Below are 25,797 nucleotides of genomic sequence, written 5' to 3' on the forward strand. Positions count from 1 at the left end.
CTATACTTATTTTAAACGAATATGGATACAAATCAGATACTGAAAGTACGGATATAAATACAGATATAAGTTAGGTAATTAAACTTTACGATCCCAAAATCAAAGATATTACTAAGTAAATAGTAAATAAAAAATATTAATACAGTTAAATATATATTTTAAAAAATATTAATACTATATAAAATTAGATAGAGTTACAAATAAAATCGAATATTTGGATACGAATCGAATAGTTGCCTATGAATATTCAAATCTACATTTGTTTTAATTTGACAGATATAAATAATATTAAGTGAATGCTTAAAATTCTATTTATGTTCTGATAAATTTGGATACGGAAATATGTGGATGGATGGATGGTATCTTATGCACTTTCATCCTTACTTTCCTAATATAAATAATCTAGAGGCATAATGGTCATTTTGCCGACGAACGATGCTTCTCGGTAGCTGTCTGAGACTGCCGTCTCCTAATCCTAACGCCGTCTCCGTTAGTCCCGGGTCCAAGCGTATACAAGGCAGGCGTCTCGGACCATTTCTTCTTCTCCACCCGTGCCGCATTTCTCTTGCTTCCTTTCTGATCATGAAAAATAAAAAAAAATCGAAGGAGTAAGAGAAAACTCGAAGAAGAAAAAGTTCTCGGGCCTTGGGAGCGAAGAGCGGAAGGAGAACCCAATCGAAATGCTAATCCCATCCATGAAAACCCTCGCCTTCTAATCGCCATATTCCTTTTTGTAAGAATCCTCCTCGCAAACTCATTCTCCTCCTCCTCCTCCATCGCTCTTTATTTTTTCTCCCTTTATTGGAGAAAGAATCCTACATTCTGATCGAATCTTCTCGATCGATCAGTTGCTTTGGACCCCAGTCATTCTATTACGTGGTGGTCTTCTTGTTTGAAATCTGAGACCGTAGTCTCTTGACAGGGTTTGATCGCTGATCTTTGGAAAAAGGGATGTTTTTGTCAGGGATTTCTGGGGTTTGATTCCAATCCCAGGTAACATTTGGATCCTCACTTCGATCTTCGTGGAGAAGGAGATCATAATCCATGATGGCTTCTTGGATTTGAGAGAAGAAAAATCTCGCCTTTTTTTTAGCTAGGGTTCCTTGTGCTCCCCCATTAGAGAACGAAGATGTCTTCCTCCGGCGTTGCTCTCAGCCCCATCCGGGAAGATCCGGCGCTCTCCCCCATCCGGTTCGACGGCAGTAGGTCGCCTCATTGCTCGCCCGAGTCCATCCTGATCTACCTCGCCATCCCGGGATCGGTGATCCCCATGCAGGTGCTGGAATCCGACTCGATCGCCTCCGTGAAGCTTAGGATCCAGTCCTGTAAAGGCTTTGTGGTAAAGAAGCAGAAGCTGGTCTTCGATGGCAGGGAGCTGGCTCGGAACAACAGCTTCGTCCGGGATTATGGAATGACTGATGGAAATGTCCTCCACCTTGTCATCCGGCTCAGCGATCTCCGTGTCATCACTGTGAAAACTACCTGCGGAAAGAAATTTGAATTCCAAGTCGAGAAGCGCCGGAACATCGGTTACATCAAACAGCAGATCGCTAAGCAGGGTAAGGATTTTTGTGATCTCGAGGATCATAAGCTCATCTGTGATGGGAAGGAACTTGATGATCAGCAGCTGATTGATGACATTTGTAAGAACAATGATGCCGTCGTCCATTTGCTGATCCGTAAATCAGCTAAAGTTAGGGCTAGTCCGGTTAACAAGGACTTTGAGCTGTCAATAGTTGCACCTGATCTGAAGGATAACAAGGGGTTCGATGGCCTTCAGATCATTTCCAAGAAGCAGCCAGATAGAGATGCTTGGGTTGAGCCAGTGATTGTTAATCCCGAAGTTGAATTGTCTCCAGGGATTATGGATCTGGTTAGATCTACCATAGCTGGATTGGAGAGGGGCAACACTCCGGTCTTATCTTCAGAAGGCTCAGGGGGGGTGTACTTTATGCAAGATGTCTCAGGTCGCGAATATGTTTCTGTTTTTAAGCCAATTGATGAAGAGCCGATGGCTGAGAACAATCCTCGAGGGCTTCCTTTGTCATCAGATGGTGAAGGCTTAAAGAGGGGGACACGGGTAGGCGAGGGTGCACTAAGGGAGGTTGCAGCATACATCCTTGACCACCCTGTTGGTGGCCGCCGCTCAAGTGATGAACTTGGCTTTGCTGGTGTTCCTCCGACAGTCCTGGTGCGGTGCTTGCATGAGGGATTTAATCATCATGATGGGTATGGTTATATGGCAAAGAACTACAAGATTGGATCCTTGCAGATGTTTCTGGAGAACTGTGGGAGCTGTGAGGATATAGGGCCTCGGGCATTCCCAGTGGAGGAGGTTCATAAGATCTGTGTGTTGGATATAAGATTGGCAAATGCTGATCGACATGCTGGCAATATACTGCTTCGCAAGGATGGAGAAGGGCAGTTTGTGCTGGTTCCAATTGATCATGGATACTGCTTGCCTGAGAATGTAAGTAAATGCTATTTTATTTGTTGCATAGTAGAGTTTCAGTATTATGTTTATGTATTTCTCTCTTGCTTATGCTTTTTTTTAGATGTTGAAAATGATGTTAAATAAATATTATGATTAAGCTAATGATCACTTGAGGACACTTCACATATGGTTTTCATTCTTGGTATGTGGACTTGGAGATCACTTTTTTGTGGTAGTTGTCTTTTTTCCCTTTATATTTCTAATCACCTTTTTTATGATTTTAACAGAAATGCATTAGACGACAGAAACCTATTAGTATTTAATCTCTTGTTTGTTTGGAAGTATTGTTCATGGCTAAACCTTCTGCTCTGTTAGAAGTGTGGCTGTAAGCAATTACCATAATCATTTGGAAACCTGAACTTTAACAAGAATTTGCTTCATATTTGATCCATCAAATAGTTGGATTTTACTTTTCATCATATCCGGTACCCTTTATGCATTTGCTTTTGTGGATACCATATGATTAAAGTAAAACATTCTAATTTATTATATAAGGTGAAACTATATGCTTTGTCTAATCTATCTCTAGATTTTTCCCTTTCATGAAGTCTGTTTGACCATCCATGCATAATGTATCCCTAATATCCTTCACAACATATTATTTATTTTCGTAATACCCTTTTTATGGTTTCCCTGCCTTTTCTAGATTGTTCTCTTATACTATTCTCAGGAGTGGAGCCAAGATTTATTCCTAGAGAGGATCAAATTACATATAAATAAAAATATGATATTTTATGAAATTTGATTAAGTTCACATTTTATTTCATTATTTTTTACCATAAATAATTGTCTCATGCTTTCTGTGATCAGCAAGGTATCAGAATATTCTATATTTCAACAACAATTCACTAACATCTCATATATGAAAATATTTATCAAGGCACTAGTCAGCTATAACAAAATTATAACTTTAAACCTTACAATTATTGAGGGGAAAAGTTTCCAAATCTCATATTTTCGTGATGTTGCGGAAAGCAGACTTCTTCAAAACCAATTGCCTCTAACCACAGCGCCACCCAAGAGCGGTGCTTTTTTTTTCCACGTGCACCCACCGGTGCCCCAGAGCATTTTCTCTAGAAAGTCATGGAAAAAAGAGAGACATGTGGAGGAAAATTTGGGAGATTAAAAATTTTAAAATACTAGTATCTTATGGAGAGAGATCCTGTGCATTCCGTGTTAAGTGATATGGATGCTCATTAATTTCTCAAATAGATATGCAAGCTTATTATGGGAATATTCTCGCAAAAAAAAAAAAAACAGTGAGGCGATCTTCTTCCAAATTTATAGAGGGGACGAGCGGACATTCTTCTGAATTTATGTAGGTGTAATGGATGGGAGGGGCTCTGTACTATGGCAAGAACACTATATTGACAAATATCTGACCTCGTCTCCAAACCACCACCCCAAACATCTACTTAGCTCAACCCCTGTCTATTCTACACCTTTTTTTTCTCCGTCCTTTGTTTATCTTCATTTTCATGTGCTGTTTCTATGTGAGAGTAATTATTTATATGCCTTTTGTTTTTTCTTTATTGTGATTAATGTTAATGGTGCAATTCTATATGTCGTTATTATTGCAACAAACTTTGTCACTAAAGAATTTAGTTTTTTTTAATCATGTCTTAAGGGTTATTCATTTTAGACTATTGAATTTATTTATAGTGAAAAGTCTCTATTGTAATCTACTAGCTAGATTACTTTGTTTTGAATCAGCAGATGAGCCGAGAACTGAATTTTAATTGAGTTTTAGTCAAAATGATTTTTTGGAATTTTTTTCTAAATGCAGGATTTGTAATGACTCCGAAACTAGAAGACATATAGATGTGATCTATTGTCTGGTTTTAATCTTTGCTTGCTTATTTCTTTATGTGAACAAATTAGACTCCATAGATTGGACTCTCTTTAGTTTCCACATTATAATATTTCTTTGTTCTTGACAAGAATCACATTGTTCCATTCCGTGTCATATGAATTCATCAGCATAAGCATGTGTCCCTTGATTATGAATGGGAGGCTACCTGTAGTAAATTTCTTTTCTTTGTATATTTGAGTCAACATTTGGATATAATCATCAGCATCCTATCATCCTGAATGTCTTCTTTCTTTGAGTTTAATGTGCTTTTGAGTTGTCTTTTAACATTAATGTCGCATCATTGGTAATCTTTACTGTTTATCCCTGTGCCATTGCAGTTTGAGGATTGCACCTTTGAGTGGCTCTATTGGCCCCAGGCCCGCCAACCTTTCAGTTCTGAAATCATTGACTACATAAAATCCTTAGATGCTGAAGAAGATATTGCGCTCCTCAAGTTCCATGGGTGGGCACTGTCGCCTGAGTGTTCTCGCACTCTGCGCATCTCTACTATGCTTTTGAAAAAGGGCGCAGAAAGAGGGCTTACACCATACGATATCGGGAGCATCTTGTGCAGGGAGACGCTCAAGAAAGAATCCAAGATCGAGGAGATCATCCGTGAAGCAAAGGATTCTGTTCTTCCAGGCACCAGCGAAACTGTTTTTCTGGAGTGTGTCTATGAGATCATGGATCGTTACCTTGATGAACTCTTCATGTAGGATTGCCTGGCTCAAATGGCATACTAATCAATGTCTAGGTGTATGTATGTGGATGGGTTATTACTTGGTGGATGATGGAGGTTGTAAGTATGATGGTCCTTTCTCCATTTTGTTAATACAAGGTCTCAATATTTGAGAGGCTCTTGAAACTTGTGTTGCAGCTCTTACCATCTCTCAATCCTGTTGCCTGCTTGAGAAGATGAGCAGAATCTCTAGATCGTTAGTATTCGTATTGTATCTAGATTCTCTTATTTGCAGACCAAAGACATATTTTCTTTCCTCTCTTGAAAAAAAATGATTTTATTTCTGGAACTTATTTTGGTTGCTCCGCTGTTAGGAGATTGGAAGTGTGCTGTTACTTGGCTTGTTCTATATATAACTATTCTTATAGCTCTCTACAGTATCCTTGTCATGCTCATGACCCGAGATCGCGAGCCGGGGGTCGTGGCAACTGCCTTATACCCATAGAGAACTTCTTCCCACAAGGAAGAAGGAATAGGGGATCCTTTTCTCGGTCGATTTTTGGCCAATTTCTCGGCCAGTGGCCATAATTCCGGCTCAAGGGAAGAAAGGCAAGGAAAGGGAAAAAAGGCTAGGGTGATACCTCGGCCCTGGCGGCATCCGGTGGTCTCGATTTCCGGCGAATACAATAATGGGCAACCGCAAGCTTAGCAGGAAGAAGAAGAAGAATGGGGGAGAAAGAGTAGAGATTGCTCAGGAAGGAGGTTTTGGAGGGAGAGGGAGGACTCACGAAGTCTCTAAATAGAGGCGGCTGCGATCGGAATCCGGCTCGGAGTCGAATTCTTTCCGGCGATATCGGAGGAGGAAGAAGACTCTGATCGGGAGTCTTCTCTTTCACCCATTGCGTGCCACAGGCACGCTCAAGTGCCAATGGGTCTAGCCTTTTCAGGCCGGCCCACTAGCCTAAACTAAAATGGGCTATTACATTTTCCCCTCCTTAAAATAATTTTACCCTCGAAATTTTTTTTGTTATACTTTCAAAAAGTTAAAGAGATACGTAGTTTTAATCTCATCCCCAAGTTTTCAATAATTCAACTTATCAATACAACTTTATCCTTAGTTCTTCTAATAAGAATAAGGTCCAGTACCTCTACACTTAGATTCTTCAAGTTTGTCTCTTATAAACTGAAATCAATATCTTAATTTTGAATAAGAATTCATATCAACTGCTCTTGATTAACCGATCTATCACAAGATTAGATCATAAACAACTCTAATCCATCCTTAGTAGAATATTCATCAGAGTCAATTGACAACCTCAATCTCTTTCAATCAAATAAAGGATTGATATTAATTGAAAAGTACAAGCTTCATATTTAAGAGGAGAGAGATATATACCAAAATATTCTAGATCCAAGATAAAATCGATAATCCATTAATTGTAGTCTCAAAATGCTAAATTTTTTTTTTAGCACGACATAAAATTAGGGAACCTAAGATAGTGCAACAACATCCAGGAATTAGAACATTTGTCTTTCGTTTATCAAAAAAATCTTACTACACAAGGAAACAAATCAATTCTTTTTGTTATTAAAACTTGTCGAATCAAAGAAATAATATTTTTGACTAACTTAGAAAAATAATTAAGACCACTACGCTTTCACTATGCACTCTGATTCAAACTACCAAAATTCTTTGAATTCACTAAATTTTTTTTATCAAAATACTACCTTGTATTATGAACTAAGAAAATCCAAAATTTTGATTTCCAAGTAAAGCCCCAAAAGAAACTTTTGATTTCGTTCTCTAACTTACCACGAGCACATCCATTTAGATTGATCCTCGAGTCAATTGATATGTTCAAAACCATCACATAGACTAGTTACGATAATTCAAAATGAATTGAATCCTAATTCTCTTATCAACTCAACTAGACGATTCCAAATCAAACTCCTACAAGTAAAAACAACCAAAAGAAATTTCTCAATGCTCCACCAAGTTAGAATGCTTTAAATTAACACAAATGAGTAAAACTGACTCAATCATCTCTCCTAGAGTTTCCTTCATCGAGATCTTTAGCATTTATCAAAAATCTTCTATGATAATCATGTAAATCTCAAAAATTCAAATTTCTTACACAAAATTAGATTTCATCAGCAACCTCATCACTATTAGCAAAAGATCCCTAGATCAACCTATATGCCCAAACTTTAAATCGAAATTATTACACACCACATAGTCTCTATAGACTAATAAGATCTATTATTCGGATCCAAAGATGGTGACAAAAATTATTAATGATTCCACCAAGATTAATAAAATTAAGATGGTGATACTTTATGATCTCGAAATAAAATCAATTCTTCAATAAGAAAATAATCTTTTAAAATATTACCCTGCATATATTCCTTCTACATGCTAGTTTCATTCATAATCCACATACAGATTCAAACCTCGAAGAATATTCCAATCAAGCACTACAAAAATGTTTCATAGCCCAAATCTTAAACAACTTCATATAAATGGATCTTAATTTGCCTCTAAGAATTATCTTCAAAATTAAGCAATGTCACGGTATACCTCCATATCAATTTTTGAGTTTTCAAGTTCACTTAAATAACAAATAATCACAATGCATGATAATATTCCATGATCAATCTTCTTGCACTTAATTTAGATCCAAGTCTAACTTACGACTTGATTCATAGATTGCCCAACCTTCCATCATGTATCAAATCTCATAAATAAATTTTATCATAATTCTCGAGTAACCTTTTCCATACATAATCACAAGGCTTAACAAAAAATCTTTAAAGTAGCTCACAATGTAATTGACATAGATGTACGTCACAATATTCCTAGTATCTACCCACCTACACTCATCTTACATCAGATTCTGTCTTAGATTTTATCCACTTATGCACTAATACCATATAAATTGTTACGCTCTCGACCCGAGATCGTGAGCGGGGGGTCGCGGCAACTGCTGCATACCCATAGAGAACTCTCTCCACAAGCATGCAAGGCATCTCAATATGATATCATATATATGCAGCGGAATAATTAACTAATAATATGCAAACTTTATTTTTTTAACTAACCCAACTTACAATGTCTCACAATGCTAACAATAGTCTAAGATAAAATATCAATTTAAATAAATCTTAATCTAAGATAACTTGTGCCACAGTTTTTCTACTCACTTTTTCATATTGAAAACTTTAGTAGGCTAGTTCTCTGAATCTGAAAAAAATAATAAATCGTATAATGAGCTAAACGACCCAGTAAGCAATGAACACTCTAGCTAGATACATCAGGCAATAATATACAGAAAATAAGTATATATGCAGTACTAAGATATAGATCAAATCTTTCTCAAAATTTTAAAATTCTTTTCATGGATTCAAATTTTTTTAAATGTTCAATTCATCTTATCGATCCTAAGCTATGACCATATGTTCCCTGTGGCAGGATCATAACACCGACTAATCATCTTGCGGTGAGTTGCGTTCATCTTGCAGCAAAATTTTTCAAGACCGCTAGTCTACTGGCGGTATGTCAATCTTGGACACGACCTTTGGGACAAATCATGTACCAACATATTAGCCCCTATGGGCGGGGTCCTCAACATAGTCAGGTCGAAATTCAATTAGTTCTCAGTTTTATATTTCAGTTCTAAAATTATGCGGTGTCAAAATCGAAATACCGTTCATAAATTAATTTTTTTTTAATTTATCACATTCAACTCAATAGCTAAGAACTATGACCACATGTTTCCTGTGGCAGGGTTACAGATTAATCTTCTTGCGGTAGACAAGTGCCAATGTATTAGCCCCCATTAGCGGAGTTCTTAACATAGCCCAACTGTGAGTCCAAATCTATTTCAATTCAAATCTCTTTTTCTCAAAACATGTTCAGTATTCCAAACTGAAAGATGTGATATCGAAATCAATCAAACACAATCCAAATTTAAACCAATACGTTCAATTGGAATCATACAATATTTTAGAAATAGACATATAACACCTTCCATCAAATTCATAAATCAACAATAAGTCGACTCCAAAAAATATTTATAATTTGCCAATAAATTTAGGAAAAAGATTACGTTACTTACCTTGAACGCAATCCAACTAATATATCCAATAAATCTTGAAAATCCTTCTCAGATCTTGATATTTAAAAACTATATTTTCAATCAGAATTTATCATGATTATTCCAAGAATAGAATCTTAATTCCAATACCCTCATAGGGCCGAGCAGGCGAGAGTGCCCGACAAAGTAAAATTCATCGAATCATGCTTGAACTAGGGCACAGATGGTTCAACAAAAATCGAGGCAATCAAATCTAACATTATTTGGCAGGAGCCAGAATGGAGCTATCATGCCGCCCGACGACCCTAGACCAGAACCCTTCATCAGGGACAATTCAAATCACTATGAAGAGTCATAGGATCCAACTATCCTAGAAAGAGTAGAAAGAGAAAGTTCTATAAAGAGAATTTAGAGAAAAAAAGATGGAGAGGAAAGAAAATCTTAGTCGGGTTCAATCAGGAGCCTGGAGTTGGTTGTTAATGGCACGGTTAACTCAAATCAATCAACATATTTGGCCATAAATCAAGAGAGAGAAGAGAGAACCAAGAGAGAGGAGAGGAGAGAGAGAAAGAAGAGAGACCCTCTCTTCTTCTCCAAAAGAGGGGAGAGTTGCCTCTCCCTTTCCTCTTCGGATCAGAGAGGGCGACAGCCACTGTGGCCAGCCCCAGCGACGGTGGCCACGGTCGGTCCGTCGGCCGTTGCCTCGCCGGCGATGGTGGCCGGCCGGCACGAGGAAGAAGGAAAAGAAATCAACAAGAGCAAGGGGTGATCAAACTCGACATAGATCATGGCCAATTCCACCGATCAACAGTTACACGTTCAGGGGTCGTCGACAGCTGCAAAATCCGGCCAAACCGGCGGCCGGTGGTGGTTTAATCACGGCAAAAGAAGAAGACCGAAACAGGGCAAACAGGGGATCTCTTTCTGGGTCGATTTCCAGCCGATTTCTTGGCCAGCGGCCGCGATTCCGGCTCGAGGGAAGAAAAGCAAGGAAAGGGGAAGAAGTCTAGCGTGATACCTCAGCCCCGGCGGCGTCCGGTGGTCTCGATTTCCGGCGAACACAATAATGGGCAACCGCGAGCTTACTGGGAAGAAGAAGAGTAGAGATTGCTCGGGGAGTAGGCTTTGAAGGGAGAGGACTCACGAAGCCTCTAAATAGAGGCGGCCGCGATCGGAATCCGACTCGGAGTCGAATTCCTTCCGGCGATATCGGGGGAGGAAGGAGACTCCGATCGGGAGTCTTCTCCTCAAGTGCCAATGGGCCTGGCCTCTTCAGGCCGGCCCACTAGCCCAAAATAAAACTGGCTATTCCAATCCTCCTCTCAGAAGCCTTTCTGGTCATTCATTAACAGGGTAGCTTAGATGTCCATTATCTTGGTTATTTCAGAGGCTTTTCTTTCAAACATAGTTCAGGCAGGCTGGGGGTACCTTCAGTCGTTTCCCGATAGGTTTCTCTGGTTGTTAATAGCTGTTGAAGAGTGTTTTTGTGTGTGTGTGTTGTTATCAAAGGCAGAGTCTAGGTAATTTTACTCAAATTCGGTGAATGCAAAACCGAGATGTAATCATCTCTACGGGGGTCAAATAAAGGCTCTGGAATAATAATAATAATAAAGGCTGTGGAACAGAACCAAACCACTGTTTATAAGAAGTGGTACTGTGCCATCATGCATCTAAGGAGCGCTGAAAATAGCCTTGTAACTTTGGAAGAGGAGTTGCCTCATAGAGGGAGTCGCAGTGACTAGAGGAAGTCGTCAGACCATGCAAGGGGATCTTTTGTTTGGTTGTCTTCTCTCGCGCAAAAGAAAATTTTTTAGGGCTTTTTGAATTACATATCTTAAATAGCTTATGGGCTTACGTTAATAGCCGCACCTCGTTATTTCAAAGCTTAAAAGCCAAAAGCTAGAGTGCATCTCCTGGAATTTGAATTTGGATGATTATAATATGGATGGGTCTTAATCTATATAACTTTCACAAAATTACTTGAAAAAATTGTATGTCACCATTTTAAATAAGTCTTTCGTGCTTTCATTAACTTCAAAAAAAATATTTTTCTTTTTTTTCTCCCAAGCAATCTTCTGCAGACTTATTTTTCAGGGAAAAATGTAGGTAGAACAACTCATGTGTCTGATCCGGCCAATTTGGTCATGAACGGTAAGTAAACCTAATAGGATCCAAAGTTGGGCTGTGAGGCCCAAAAGGCCCATCTTTGTGCAAGCTTCGTCACTGCCCGAACTGGAATCTCTTAAACCTGAAACACCATAAAATTTCGTAACGAGTCAAAATGAATCATAAAAGGTCTCTTTCAAACGTTCCACGCAGAAATAGCTTTTGTCTTGGGTTTGGTTGGTAAAGTTCTGTTAGCTTCACATCCGAGCAAGGAAGAATTGCTAAGAATCCAGAAGTCGAAAAAGTTCAGAAGATTAATCGTGGGAAATGGCTAAGACCGGCATTAGATAAGTGCAGAGCAATAGACCACATGACTGCAAATAACAACGACAGCATCATTAGTTTTGCGATTTGTTCCTGTTTCTTGAATAAGTCATGAATTAGTTACAATTAAAAATATATATATATTGCATGAATGGCAGGTGCTTGTGTCTCACAATATTTACTTCTTTTAGTGGATCAAGTTTATTAACGTATATATATCCATTTTGAACTTGCCTCGACATTTCCATAATCCCCATATAGAATATGATTGACACGTACAAGTAATATTTATCAACTTTTTAAGGCATGCAATGTATATTGTTTTCGGAGTCCATACCGGTTCTCCAGTCATTGATGGTTCTAAAACCGCTAAGCCTACATTACATGCAAGAAAACTTATTTATTCATTTTTTTAGAAATATGTTTCATTCATATGATAGAATATATAGTTAAATAAATTGGATTCTTGCTAAGTCTTCTCTAAATAAATACTTATTTATCCATAGATAGATAGATAGAAAGTATGCTCGTGATTGAGGTGGTGTTTCGACTAGTCCCCACACTTGGCCCTGAGAGAGTGGATTCAGATTAGTCAAGCTTTAGCTAGCCCCGGCACCGGGTCCGATGGAGCTAGCATAAATTTATCCTTTTCCAGTTTGAACTAGTCCGGGAACTCGGCTTGGCATAACTAATTTCCTCCAAACCAGTCCCGTTATTTGGCCTCAAAGAACTAGCACGAACTTATTGTAGTATAGTCATGTATAACCAACCTCCTGTAAACTGCAATACCATGTATAATTTTCTCATGTGAGATATTCCAATTACTCCTGCATTTGGCCTGACAGAAGTAATTTTCTGAATTTCAATTAGTTCCGGCTCTCGGCTCGTTGGGAATAGGATGCAATTAGCTTAATACTGTTGGTGTTATTAAGGTATCTCCTTGCTCCTTGACCATGTGTAAGAATCCGTGCGGGTGTGTGTTTAGTCTCACATTAGTTATTCGCTGGGTAGATCTTGGGTATTTATACAGAATCAAGAAATCCAAATAATACCTTTTGGCTAGCCATTTTGGATGGAGTCCTGGGTTGTTATACCATGGCTTTTGAGTTCTCCTCTTCCAAGGATTTGTGTGCAGTGTGTGCTTCTCTTGGACCTTCTATCGACAATTGGACCTTCTAGAACAGTTGATGTGCAGATGTGGATTATAAAACATGGTTCTTCCTTGGTTCATCTTTCTATAGATTCATCAACAATGGGGCTATTCTTTCTCCTTTCTATGAAGCCACTTGGAAAGCTGCAATTCCAAAAAGAGTGAAACCCTTCCTTTGGCTTGCCTCGAAGAATAAACTTTATACTGGCAAGATTCTTGCAAGAAAAGGTTGCACGGTGAGTATAGGTTGCCTCTTTTGTGGAGCTAGTGTGAAACTGCATCTCAAGTGCTCCTTCACTAGAAGTATTTGATTTCCTCTAAAGTTGCACTTGCAAAGATTACAAGGATGGCCGTCTAACCTAAAAGCTCTATGGACCACCTAGAGATGCCAAAGGATTCACACATTGTTTGGAAGGACCTCGGATCAGCTCACTGTTGCGCTTTGTTGGCAAATTTGGCATGAGAGAAATTCAAGAATCTCCATGAGAAAAAGAAGAAAAAAAATCTTCAATTAGAGCTATCTTGTGCAAGACCTTTCAAATATTCAAGTCATGTGGCGACCTTTGCTCAGCCAATGAGGTCAACTACCACAAGGAATGTCGACACTCTTATTTCCCCTTTGGTGTGGACGTGCTAATGAAGGATTCTCCCCTTTTGCATTCAACTTTTCCTTCATAAGACTGATTTTCAGCTCAGTGTTATAAGTATTGTTTAGAGGATAAGATGGTGCACATAGTGTATATATATATATATATATATATATATATATATATATATATATATATATTGGAGTTTTTACTTGGAAAAAAAATTAATTTAAAAAAAAATAGATCAATTTTATTCCCTAAGTTTTAGATTGTTTAAAAACTTTAAAATTCTTATCATTTTCTCTATATGCTGGTACAACTCTCTGAAAAGAACGTTGGTTTTAATTTTCTAAGGCATGTGATATTTCTGAAACATCGCATCTTCGAAAATGCCACATCATATCGATCATCGGACAAAGTCTATAAATAGGCTCTGGGTCTAATATTTAGAAATGTGAACGCACAAAGAATCCTCTCGGCACGCCCTGACACATATAATGTCGACACTGTTATCCTTTATCGAGCATCTTTTTTACTTAGACCTAGTCAAAATCTTGGGAAGTGCATGGAAACTGAACCTACTCTTTAATCTGCCCACCACCTTATGGTCCTTAACCAGGCGTCGGTTGGGGAGTGAAGGGCTATTTTCTTGAATTCCCCCCACCTTCGTTGCTTGAGGTTGCGGACCGATAGTCAGATAAGGAACTCGGCAATTTGGTTGTGACGGAACCACTAATCTCGGTTGCAACTACGGTGCTCGATAGATTGGATCACAAGCTTGAATATCTTCAGCCCTATCTTATCTCTTGCCTTCTCCGTTCTAATTTAGCAACCTTTTGCTTGATATTCGTTGTGCCAAGTGATATCTTAGTTGTGTGTCAATGAGATGAAAACCAAGGTTCAATTCTTCATTGCTCGCAGGCAAGCCCGAGACACGTCCAACAAGCATATGTTTCGTCTCAACAAGACATGTAGCACCAATAATTGACATGCCTATATCGATCTCATTGCCTTCTACAGGTCAAAATCAAGGGTCCAAACCACAACCAACTCTATTCTCCCATTTCCCCCCATGGTTTAGTTTAAACCCATACATATTATAGCCAGTCTGCCCCTACCGGCCATCGTAAACAAACAAACGAAAAAAAAAAGTTAACAATACCCCAAAGTCAGCGCTCCTCTCTTCCACCTACTCTCAGAACAAAATTTCATGGCCTCCAGTTCCCCACCGGCCAAGAGGAATCGTAACCTCACTCCTTGTAAAATAATTTTATATGGTATTTGTTTTTTAATATAATATGAAATTCAACTATGTAGCCTGACCTTTACCTCAATGGTAACAACCTCTTATTACATTGCATGCACTAACATAGCCATGCACGGTGCATCATACTAATTATAAGCACATCATCTTCTATGGATCAATCGCTGAGACGATCATATAGTGAATGGGATTTGATAATAAAAAAAAGGAGATGGTTGGCAGGGTCATATGGAACATAAGGTATAATTTTTTCTTGACATTTGTTCTGATTGTGCTAATCTTTCAATAGCCAAAATTTTGGTCAAAAATTTCAACTCCTGTCTTTCTCTCTCCTACCTCAATTATATATATATATATATATATATGTAACTATTAAAAAATAATAACTGGGGCCGGGTAGCCGCGAACCTGGCAAAGATTCCCCATGATCCCTCCCCGGTCCCTTGTCGTGCCTTTTAACCCCCGTTTCCCCCGCGCACGCTGCTGCTTCACTCTTCTGTAGAAAGTAGTAAATAAACAGCATCTACCCCCTTTCTCTCTCTGATTCCGGAAACAAAGCCGGAGAGCACCGAGAGAAGGGAAAGTAGAGACGCGGAGAATTTCCAAGCAAGAAGGCCCGATCGCCGGACTACATCAATGGATAAATCTCCCGAAGCCTCGGGCCGGCGGAGAAGCGGCGGCGGAGGGAAGACGAACCTCGCATCCTGCGTGGTGGCGACGGTGTTTCTAATCCTGGTAGCGGGGGCGCTGGTGGTGGTGTTCCTCGTCTTCTTCCGGCCCCGGGACCCCAAGATCCAAGTGGACTCCATCCAGTTTCCGGGCTTCTCCGCCGCCAACGGAACCGTCAGCTTCACCTTCGCCCAGTACGCGGCGGTGCGCAACCCCAACCGCGCCGCCTTCTCCCACTACGACAGCACGCTCCAGCTCGTCTACGCCGGCAACCAGGTGGGCTTCATGTTCATCCCCGCCGGCCAGATCGACGGCGGCCGCACCCAGTATATGGCCGCCAGCTTCGCCGTCGACTCCTTCCCCCTCCCGGCCTCGCCGCCGCCGCCGCCGGGGGCCGGCATGGAGGTCGAGTCCCGGATGCGGGTCAAGGGGAGAGTCCGGGTCCTGCGCTTCTTCACGCACCACGTCGAGGCCACCGCCACCTGCCTCGTCGCGGTCTCTGCCGGCGACGGCGCCGTCCTAGGGTTCCGGTGCTGATATGGTCGGATCGGATTCGCATCCGATTAGATCGAGAATGAAATTGCAAAAAACCAAAAAAAAAGAAAGAAATGAGGGATAGATTATTTTTTTAAAGCAATGTGGGTGTAATGTAGAATAGATTTTTGTTCCCCCCTTGTTAATTTGAGGGTAGTTTTTTTTTTTTTGCTTTCGCCACCTCTCCGTGTTTAATTTTTTCAGTTAATCTTCTTCTTTTTTGTTCGAGAGATAAACCCTGCTATTCTCCAAAAATGCGGAAGGAGACAAAGGATTTCAAGGGTATTAGTGGCATTTTACCTGAAAGTGAAGGCAGTGCTTGTGGGAATAAATTTAGAATCGTACTCTCTCAACTGAAGAAAGGCAATTAAAACAGAATGGGGGCAGTAGATCCTTCATTAACTCAAGTTGCAGCTCGTTCCTATAACTGAAGTGCTTGGTAAATTTTGCTGAGCCAGAAAAGGATCTTTGGTGCCATCTCAAGAAAGACCACCACCTCGTCTCAGGAATGTTTTAGAACTCTGGTAACTCGACTTGAGCCCAAGCTTTTGATACAACTGCCGGGAAAATGCGTTTGTGTGCCTCTTCATCATGTTGTTGCGTAGTACGCACCATCAGCCTTGGCCATTTACATTTGGCAAGGCTGCTAGAGATGAGATTTCTAGAAATTAAGGGAAAATTTTAATAAATTTTTTTGTGGCAGATAGGAGCATCCTCCTGTGTTCGAAAATTGATAATAAGATTTGACAGTGAAACTCTTGCCAGGGCCCACAGGCCGTCCTATTAAGGGTTTAAGACTCATGGGCGCTGCCATAGAAATTGGATCGGCTGTAAGAGTCCCTCCATGTTTATTCAAAATGATTAGCTGAAAAGTATTATTCAAGTTTCTGATTCTATATAAATATTTAAGTTCTATCTAGCAAATAATCGATATAAGACTAAATATATGCTCGTACAGAACCTTACAGTTGATTAGCCGTAGGTTTAAAATCTCATACCTAGGTAATTGATTCCACCGGACGAAGCAAAACCCACCCAAGATAGATTTCTAGCCTTCCCAGAAAAAAGAACCGTCGGATACTGTCAGCACGGTACACAAGCCGGAGGGTAGTAAGAAGACGGACATACAGTACTGTGGCAGGAGGGACACAGCCAAATCGACAAGAATAAATCATCCTTCCACACAGTGAGAGGAGGCTTTCCAAGCAGCCAATTTGTCCGGAAGTGGCTGCCGATGGTGCTTTGAGAGAGCAATATCATACAGTGGCAGCCCAAGGTAGGTAAGCAGTCGGCAGCTTTTGAATCGGCAGTGAAGCGAGGAGGCCCCTAGTGCATGATTGTTGCCATGGGGGACCGAGCCTAAATTTGATTACTTTATTTTCAGCCACAAAATCAAACTGGAAAAAGGCAATGAGAGGTCGCCTCCCAAGGCCCAGATACAGATCATACTTGTTTCTATATTCATGCTTGATGAATGAGGTCTACAAGAATCAGCAGCAGAAGTGATTGGTGGCTTGGTGCATACAGTGTAGAACATAACTTCTATTTCAAGTGAGAGGATTAAATAACACTTTTATCTCAAGAAAAATTGCAAAAGGGAGAAAATATAGAATGGAAAGACAAGAAAGTGGTTATTATCATATTATTTTGTTATTCATCTATATCCATTTCTAAGATAACAAGCAAAATAAAAAAAAAAGATAATAAGGCACCATATATGCTACATTAGTATAATTTTCAAGATTTAATTATAAATCATTCACGACCTCATTAGAGAATGAATGAGGAAATGTTAACTAGATTAAAAAAAAAAAAGTATTTTCACAAATAAAAAATTCAACCACCTATGAATCCAAGCGAAATGCATGAACTCACTGGCAAACATCCAACCACACTTGACCTTTTTGTTACTCATGTAACTAGAGCATGGCACATGCTGCGCACGTGTTAAGTGGTAGAAACATGAAGCTTCGCATGGAGAACTCGGTTACCTAGTAGTAGAGAAGAAATAAAATTACAATACTGCTTTGTTTCCTATTTAGAGCATATTTGATTATTCCTATAGGCTCAGACTAAAAATCCTGCAGGATTTTTTAGATTGGGCCATCCATTTCAGCTTAGTGTTGTATCAACCAAGCTCCACCCAACTCAAATCATGTGAAAGAAAAAAAAATGCTAGAGTTTAGCTGGATTTAGACAGTGCTAGAACATGCAAGCTAGATAGGCCAACATATCCGACTCCTATAGGATTTTCAACACAATCCTGTAGAAATATCCAAACACGCCCTTAATTTAATTTAATTTAATTTATAAGGTTATAGAGGATGGGCTAGCCCAGTACTGTTATAGCCTTGATGAAGCATATAACTGGTGCCATGTGTTGCACGAGCAAAAGCCACGACATGCTAAACTTTGGCCCAGGCTAAGCAACCAGGCCTGGAAAGACAACAAGAAAAAAAGGAGGATGTCCACACCCTCGCCCAAAAAGGCCGAAGGCCAGTAGTATAAACCCACAGCCCAGGCCTCAAAGCTGAACTTGTCAAACTTTAACGTACTGGCCAGGCCCATCAATATCTGTGTAGAGAGGGATGATTGAATTCCCTTTCTTTTTTTTTTCTTTTTCTTTTTTTTCTATTTTCGGTAGCAAACTGGGATTCACTTGTGACAGGGATAAAGAGATTTGCTATGCATGCGACTTTTCCATAATGCAAACATATACACTATGACCCAAAGTATGGTGTCTTCACATGCTCATGTGGCTCAGCTTAATTCATTTTTCAATGATAAAGACACTTATCAAAATGATTTGTTACCTATCAAAATACTGTTGTGCAACACTCCATTGAAAATGCATCAGAATGGATTCTAGCATCCTACATAGTAGCAAGTTCGAATTGTTAAACAATATTGGAAATATTGCACCTCCTTCTCTTGTTGGTCTATTTCCGCCTATAATGTGCACCGTTGAACCTCAACTATATATAAAATAAAAAAAAGGAAAAACCTATGCATGGCTCATTTTATATTTCACAAATTGCATTTGTCGATTGTTATCAAGAACTCAAGGCCCAATCCGCTCTCTTCTTTCTCGGTCTATGACTCTGGGGTCCCTCCCTGTCTGAAAGAGCATCACAGAAACTGAGCTTGTCCTATTTAGGAGGCAGCAAAATGAAAGCTCGCCGGAGATAGAGAAAGCATAAGCTAGACCATTAGAAAAGGGCATAGGAAGCTTGCTCTCAACAAAAGTCTTTCTTTTTGTTTGACTCCTTTGACTACTGTACCGGAAATTTGAACAAACCAGGGATGATTTGTTGACTTCTATGCTCTAGGGCTCCCCTTCCCGAGACCCGATTGGACTTCTAGGTTCGCTCACTTCTTTGTAAGAGTTTGATCATCTACAGGCATGAGCATCATGCATGTGAAAATGCATAAAATGATTTAATCGGCTAACCCTATTAGATTTAGAAATACCAGCATCTATCATGTATGTAAAGGCCAATCACGCTCCATGGTGGTCGATGATTCTACCATGTTGATGATGCCCTAAAAATGGTCGACTCCATGAATCGGTAACTACCACTCGATCCCAAGGTGAAACAATAACAGGAATCCATTCTTTATCCTCACATTAAAGAAAGCGAAAGAAGAAGAATAATAAGTCAATGTCACTTGCTGAACACATACATCTACTTTCTTTAGGAGCAGGGTCCCATCTCTCTAGGATGAAGCAACTCATGCAATGCAAAAAGGCTTCCATGGCCACAGCAGAGGCTAAAACAGAGTTGGGCTTTTTACAACACAACCAAGAGCCAACCGGCTGCCAGTTCAAGTGATTTCACTGGTCTGGTGAAACCATGCCATATGTGGTGGACCAACATGGCGCGTAGGTGAACGAGACCTACACGCCGGCGTACGTCTCACAGTCCTCTTGCCACCCCTATAATTTCTGGTAATTAAGCCTCCGTTTGGGAGTTTTGGGGAGAAAAGAAAAGAAAAGAAAACTTTAATGAGGAGGGAAAAGAAAAGAATGGAATAGAATAGACTTTCCTCGCTTCTTGTAAAAGAAATCATACCTTTTTAACACTTTTACTAAAATACCCTTATTATAAAAGGGGCATGCTTATAAGTAGAGGATAAACTAGGTATTATCAAAAATTTATTAAGTTTCAATTTCTTTCTCTCCAAATCCTCCCACTTTATGGGAGGAAAGAAAGAAGAGAATTGGAGACCAAAATTTTTCATCCTATTCCCTCCTTTTCTTTCCCTTTTCCTTCACTAAAAAACTCCCAAATATCAAAATTTTTAACTTTCCCTTCCCTTCCATTACTTTCTTCTCAATTCCAAGTTTTCAAACGGACCCTAAGTACCTTATTATTGTGTCTAACTTGGGTCAAGTGGGTGCTGTTGAATTCGGACAGACAGCAACATTCCCTTCCCTGCCAAGAATAAATGCCGAGACCAAGAGGTCACTATTTTTCCAATCAACAACCATCTCACAATGCACGCACGGATGGCCAGTGATTTGTGATTATATCTTACATTATAAACATCACCCACCTTGATCTAAATTTGGTTTTGACAGCTTAAGTAGGGATTTGAAGTGTTTATAATCCACCTTTCATGGTGAAAAATTATTGGGTGTGAGTTCATGACTGAATTAGCTAGAGAGGCTCGATCTACAGTTATGGCCATCCATGTATTGCACGACGATCGTGATTGCGTAGACCATACACCGCAAGGGATATGCTAATTTTTGTGCAGCATATGATAGGCATCAATCATGGCTGTCGCGAGACACATAAATGGTGAGTGTTCTACCCTACCAAATTTAAGTCTTGAACCCTGTTTCAGCATGGCTGTGGGTCTGTTTTTGAATTTGTACACATGCAATGTGCCTGCACGTGAACCAACGGTATGTGGACCAGGAAGAGATAGCACTTGCCAGCGGTCAGTGCTCGTACATCTAAGTGTACGCTTGAATTGTGAGTACATGTATCCTCGCCTTAATGGTGACAGTTGAACCACCTCAATGGACGCTAATACCTGCTTGAGTTCTGGAGACAGTACTGGTACGAGGATTATTAACAAAATTGCCTATCTGTGGCAAAAAAATACACTTATACCATCTTAAAGATGTACACTTGAACATGGTTACAAGCAAATATGGAGAAGAAAAGCAATGGAATTTTCTACAACTTGATAGCTAATAGACATTTAATTTTAAGCATAAAATCATCAGAACATGTCATTTTCAAGAATGAGTCGATCAAGTTGGAATACAGAGGATTGCGGGATTCGGAAATAGTGAATGCCATTTTATCTTTTGTCGAAATCCATCCGGTTTTCTAAAGTTTGTATAAATTAGAAACTTCTAGAAATTAGTTTTTATAACTTTTATCTCTTACGAACTTTAAACTGCGTGATTAATTGTAGCAGTCTATGCCACACAACATCATGGCTTACTATATTGATGGAGTATAGTAGAAATGAAAACGAAGGTTCAGATCCAAATTATATAGGTAACATCTGAAGGAGGCATCACTAGTTTCTATTTCTTTCTTTATTTCCTTTGCACCACTTTCTTAGCATCAAGACGGAGCCCACGTAAGTTTTACTTCTATCCTTTCTCCGCGAGGAAGAGAATGTGCTTTTAATTCTCCTGGAACGCCGAGTACGAATTCACTGGTGCATACAATATTCCTCCCATTCAGAGCTGAACGTCTGTTCATGCATGGGGGCCAACAGCGTGCCATGATGCTTGCTCGAGGAGAAACACAAGCGCACCGATAACTATATGGTTGGATTCAGGAATTGTCATTTAGAAAGCACTAGCACAGCGTGGTCTCATCAGCATCAAATCAACTCCCACTCACCCCAATTAAATTCTAAGTTCTAACCCTCCCAATAGTCGCACCACTGCCCAATAGGCTTTCATTTCATACGCCTAGCGAGCCTTCCACCGACACCGCACAGTGTAAATGAGGTCAGAGAGAGGAGGGGGGGGGGGGGGGGGGGGGAATCATGTGAACTTATATCATTTGGAAAGGGAGGTTCCACTTGGAAACTTCATTACACTCCTGGAGACTTTTTCCACTGCATCTTTCTGCAACCCTTTTCAGCTTTACCCTTTGGCATCTTCCTCCCATGGGTGAAAGGTAAAAGGTTAGGAAGAGAAAGCCGAAGGAGTGTAGATGAAGGAAGGAAATGATGTGATATCAGCGCCAATCATCATGAGATCTGGGGTATTGTGGGTTGTTGGAGCCCAAAAAGTTTGGGCTGGTAAATTAGATAAAATAACTACCTGTATAAAACTTAGCATGGACCCCTTCGGCTCGAGTGACGATCGAGAGCTCCACTCGCATTCTTCTGTTGTGTTGTTGGCTTCATTCAACTCCCAACCGTGGCCATGTTACTCCTATATCCTATCCGCCGTATGTTAGTCCACGTAAACTACTTGACCCATGGGAATCTCGTAAGATCGTGGTGTCCCTATCCATCACCTATTCGTAATGCTTTCCAGTACCTAATCTAAACATAAAAAAATATTGAAAACAAATGCAACGTCTTATGATTAGCATATACGATCACCACCATTCTCGTTAGGAGCCAGTGCTATCATTAGAAGTATCCAATGATGCAATCCAAAAGAATTTTACATATTATGAACAAAAATTTAGAGAGCACATATCCCAAATTGGGCACAAGAGCATTTATTCCCCTAGTTAGTAGTTACATCAGCGAGAACAAAGCAAAAGGCTGGGAATCAGGATTTTCAATATACAATTAACACGTTAAACAACTTGCAATTATTCCCTTTCCCAAAAAAAAAATCACAAAAAAAGAAACAAAAAAGAAATATATGTAAGAGCCTATATATATATATACCTAGTATCATCATACGCTTATAGATCATATATAAAAGAAAAGTTTGAAAGAAAAGAAGGGAAACGGATGAGATAATCATACGGATAAGCCAGCCATGAAGGCCACTCCGGTGGAGGGTAGCCAAGAAGAGCCGTAGATAAACTTCGCTACGGTAAACTTACTCGCCTCCTCCGGCAACGTTATCACCCTATATCCCGGCCATTTCACTCTCTTCCCCAAGGCCGCCCCCGGCCCGTAATTCATATACTCACCGTAGTATAGCGTATCCAGCGCAAACGCACCATTCCACTCCAGCCAGCCCGCCGGGTGGATATGATCTCCCATGTAGGATAGCATATACACTGTCCTGGAGTACAGCTTCCACGGCCGGCCGAGGTAAGTGGGGTAAGTCCATTTCACCCGCTCCAGCTCCGGCGTGGCGACGACTCGGCAAGCATGGATAGAGATGCCGGTGTTCTGGTTGGGATCCTTCCTGTTCTGCGCCGTGATGGTGTTTTTCTGTTTCTCCATCGGCTTTCGAGCCCACAAGCTGCAATTCTGCAGCACCACCGCCGCGTTGCCGAAGATGAAGTCGACGGTCCCGAATATGTCGCATTCCCGGAAGAACTGCCGCTGGGAGTGCACGTATAGCGTGTCCTGGTAGCCGATTATGTTGCACCGGTACACGACGGCTTGGTCGGCCCCCACCCGGAGCGCCACCGCCTGGTGCTTTGCTGGCCCGGCCCAGTTCTCGATGGTCATGTCCTTCATTATGAATCCATTCCCCGTCGATGCTGTCATTTTAACACATTAGGATTTGATCATTGTGAATTGTTTTAGCTAAGATGGAGAAAGAATCGAGGTAATATACCGAAGGTGGCGGTGCTGAAGGTGGTGTATTTGTCGGCGACGCTGCGGGATCCGGCGACGATTGTCATGCCCTTGCCGTCGCCGATGAACATCAGATTTGTTTTCTTCCGGCCGACCTTGATGTTCTCGACGTAGCGGCCGGCCTTGACGTAGATGATAATGCGGCGGGCGCTGAGCTCGGGGGCGGCCTTGACGGCGTCGGCGATCGATTTGTGGGTCCCGTTACCGTCCTTGGCCACCACCATGTCGGCCTGGATCTTGGCCGCCGGGACCTGGAGCAGCCTCCGGTCTCTCCGCCCCACCCACTCTGGGAATTCTCCGTCGCCGGCGGAGGAGAGGAGGCGCCGCTTCTTGTTCTGGATGGGGATGCCGGAGAAATCCTTGTTCCGGCTGGCGGCGGAGAAGATGGCGAGGCAGTTGCTGACGAGCTCGGCGAGGTCTTTAAGGTTGGTCTCCATCTGGGCCCGGACGTAGCCGTTGGCGACGTCGGCGAGGCCCTCGGTGCAGGTGTCCTGGTTGGTTACTGCGGAGCTGAGCCAGGTGAGGACGTCCTCGTCGGAGGCGCCGGCGGGGTGGGAGCCGGTTGGAGCGATGACCGCGAGGGACTGGGAGAGCTGGTCGAGGGAGTCGTCGAGGAGCTCCATGCAGTCGTCGTAGGCGGAGCGGGCGAGGAAGTCCATGGAGACGCCGGCGACTGCCGAGGCCTGGTAGAGCGCCTTGCCGACGCGCTGGACGGTCATGTTGAGGGAGATGTGGACGAGGTCGCGGTCGCCGGCTTCGAGGGCGCCGGGGAAGTCGAGGAGGGAGCTCACGCACAGCGCCGGGTACCTGGTCAGGGCGCAGGTCTGGGAGATGGCCTGGGTCGGGGTGCGGTTCGTGCCTGAACCGGAGGTGCGGGCCCTGGAGCGGACCAGGAGGCCCACCGAGACGCCGGAGGCGATGAGGAGGACGACGGCGAGGAGGCCCAGAAGGATGAACCGGCGCTTGCGGCGAGTTGAACCGGTTTGACTCGGTAACGATTGGGAGACGGGGGGGAGGGACTCGGACGAGCCGAGCCGGCCATAGCCCATGGTGGGTGTGGATTAGAGAAGGGGAAGGGATCGGAGGGGAGGCAAAAAGAAAGAGGCTTCAGTGGGGTTTATAGGAGGGAGAATGTGAGTTAGCAGTGGCAGCAGTTTGGTGAGCGGTCTATATCTTCCTGCAAGAGCTGGCTCCCACCGGGTGCTCTTACGACTCCTATTAGCAAAGATTTCCGCTTCCGTGCATTACCTTAAGCTAGGACGCTTTGACTACCGTGGATCTAACAATATTTGCAGAAAAAATTATTATTTAAGTATTTTTATTTTATATAAGTATCCAAAATTTATCCAACATACAGCTGATGTAAAACTAAACATACATTCATATAGATCCTCATGCACTCTCTTATTTAAGTTTTGATATTCTTCCATACGAAGGATGCAAATCCATTTACAGGTACCATGAATCCAATTACGAATATCATGATCAACTCATGATTAGTCTAAATTAGCATGTTTTTCAGTATCTTCTAGTTTATATGGGCTAAGATCCAGATCAATTCTAAGGATCTCGTTCAGAAAGAATAGTCTGAAAGTATTATTTAATTAAGTTTATAAATACATTTAAAATCTACTCACTACATAACTAGTGTCAAATTACATACTTTGTGCTAATATAATAATTTTTTTTATCACGTGGCATAAAAAGACTAGGAAGTGATGCAATATATAGGAACGATGAAACGTTGACATTACGGGTAAATATTTCTGTTTTATAAGCGGCATTTAGGATTAATTTACTTTTTATCCACACCTTTTTAAGTTCTCTCGGTGGGCTTTAATTCCAAAGCTTATTTGTTTCTCTTCTCCTTGTAGGTGCATGTGAAATTGACCGACACCTAGTAGGATGTTGATCGTGTGAGAAATTTTTATTGACTATAATTTATAAGTGGGTAATCAAATTATTAAAAGAAAAGGAAAGAAAGAGATTGGAGACATGACACGTTCTGGAGAACGAAGCATATTAATGGACACATGAGGGATTAGGTATGTGGGGACAGCAAAACAGGCAATGGTTGTTGTGGTTGGTTCTTTCGCCAATAATAAGCAACAACAACCATAGAGTTTTCATCTGATCGACAGCTTACCGCTGCTGTAAAGACCCTAGGCTCGTAGCTGTGGGGTTCGACCGGACCCGGCGGCGACTCAATCTTTTGGCAGCGTTGTGACTGATTGCCGCTAATTTCACGAAGAACGTCCCTCCCAATTGTCGGACGAAGCATCTCTGCTG

The 25,797-nt window shown here is 41.2% G+C and overlaps 3 protein-coding genes across 4 annotated transcripts; 2 read left to right on the forward strand and 1 right to left on the reverse strand.

Moving 5' to 3' along the window:
- The first annotated feature begins 529 nt into the window (after positions 1 to 529).
- On the forward strand, positions 530 to 5,374 carry LOC103702517 (phosphatidylinositol 4-kinase gamma 4-like). 2 transcript variants are annotated; one of them, XM_017841681.3, is made up of 3 exons: positions 530 to 733; positions 923 to 2,470; positions 4,685 to 5,374. In XM_017841681.3, the coding sequence occupies exons 2-3, from the start codon at positions 1,130 to 1,132 to the stop codon at positions 5,060 to 5,062; spliced, it is 1,719 nt and encodes a 572-aa protein (XP_017697170.2). In that variant the 5' UTR covers positions 530 to 733; positions 923 to 1,129; the 3' UTR covers positions 5,063 to 5,374. The 2 variants fall into 2 exon arrangements, with proteins under 2 accessions (XP_017697170.2, XP_008783205.2); XM_008784983.4 differs by having other exon boundaries at positions 530 to 2,470.
- Positions 5,375 to 15,003: 9,629 nt separating this feature from the next.
- Positions 15,004 to 16,291, forward strand: LOC103702518. The gene has a single exon (XM_008784984.3). The coding sequence runs from the start codon at positions 15,187 to 15,189 to the stop codon at positions 15,754 to 15,756; it is 570 nt and encodes a 189-aa protein (XP_008783206.1). The 5' UTR covers positions 15,004 to 15,186; the 3' UTR covers positions 15,757 to 16,291.
- A 6,139-nt stretch (positions 16,292 to 22,430) lies between these two features.
- On the reverse strand, positions 22,431 to 24,653 carry LOC103702519 (probable pectinesterase/pectinesterase inhibitor 34). Its single transcript, XM_008784985.4, has 2 exons — positions 23,489 to 24,653; positions 22,431 to 23,411 (listed from the first exon to the last, which is right to left on the reverse strand). The coding sequence occupies exons 1-2, from the start codon at positions 24,555 to 24,557 to the stop codon at positions 22,714 to 22,716; spliced, it is 1,767 nt and encodes a 588-aa protein (XP_008783207.2). The 5' UTR covers positions 24,558 to 24,653; the 3' UTR covers positions 22,431 to 22,713.
- Positions 24,654 to 25,797: the final 1,144 nt, after the last annotated feature.

Source organism: Phoenix dactylifera, chromosome 8 (assembly GCF_009389715.1).
Source record: "Phoenix dactylifera cultivar Barhee BC4 chromosome 8, palm_55x_up_171113_PBpolish2nd_filt_p, whole genome shotgun sequence".
Taxonomy (NCBI): Eukaryota; Viridiplantae; Streptophyta; class Magnoliopsida; order Arecales; family Arecaceae; genus Phoenix; species Phoenix dactylifera.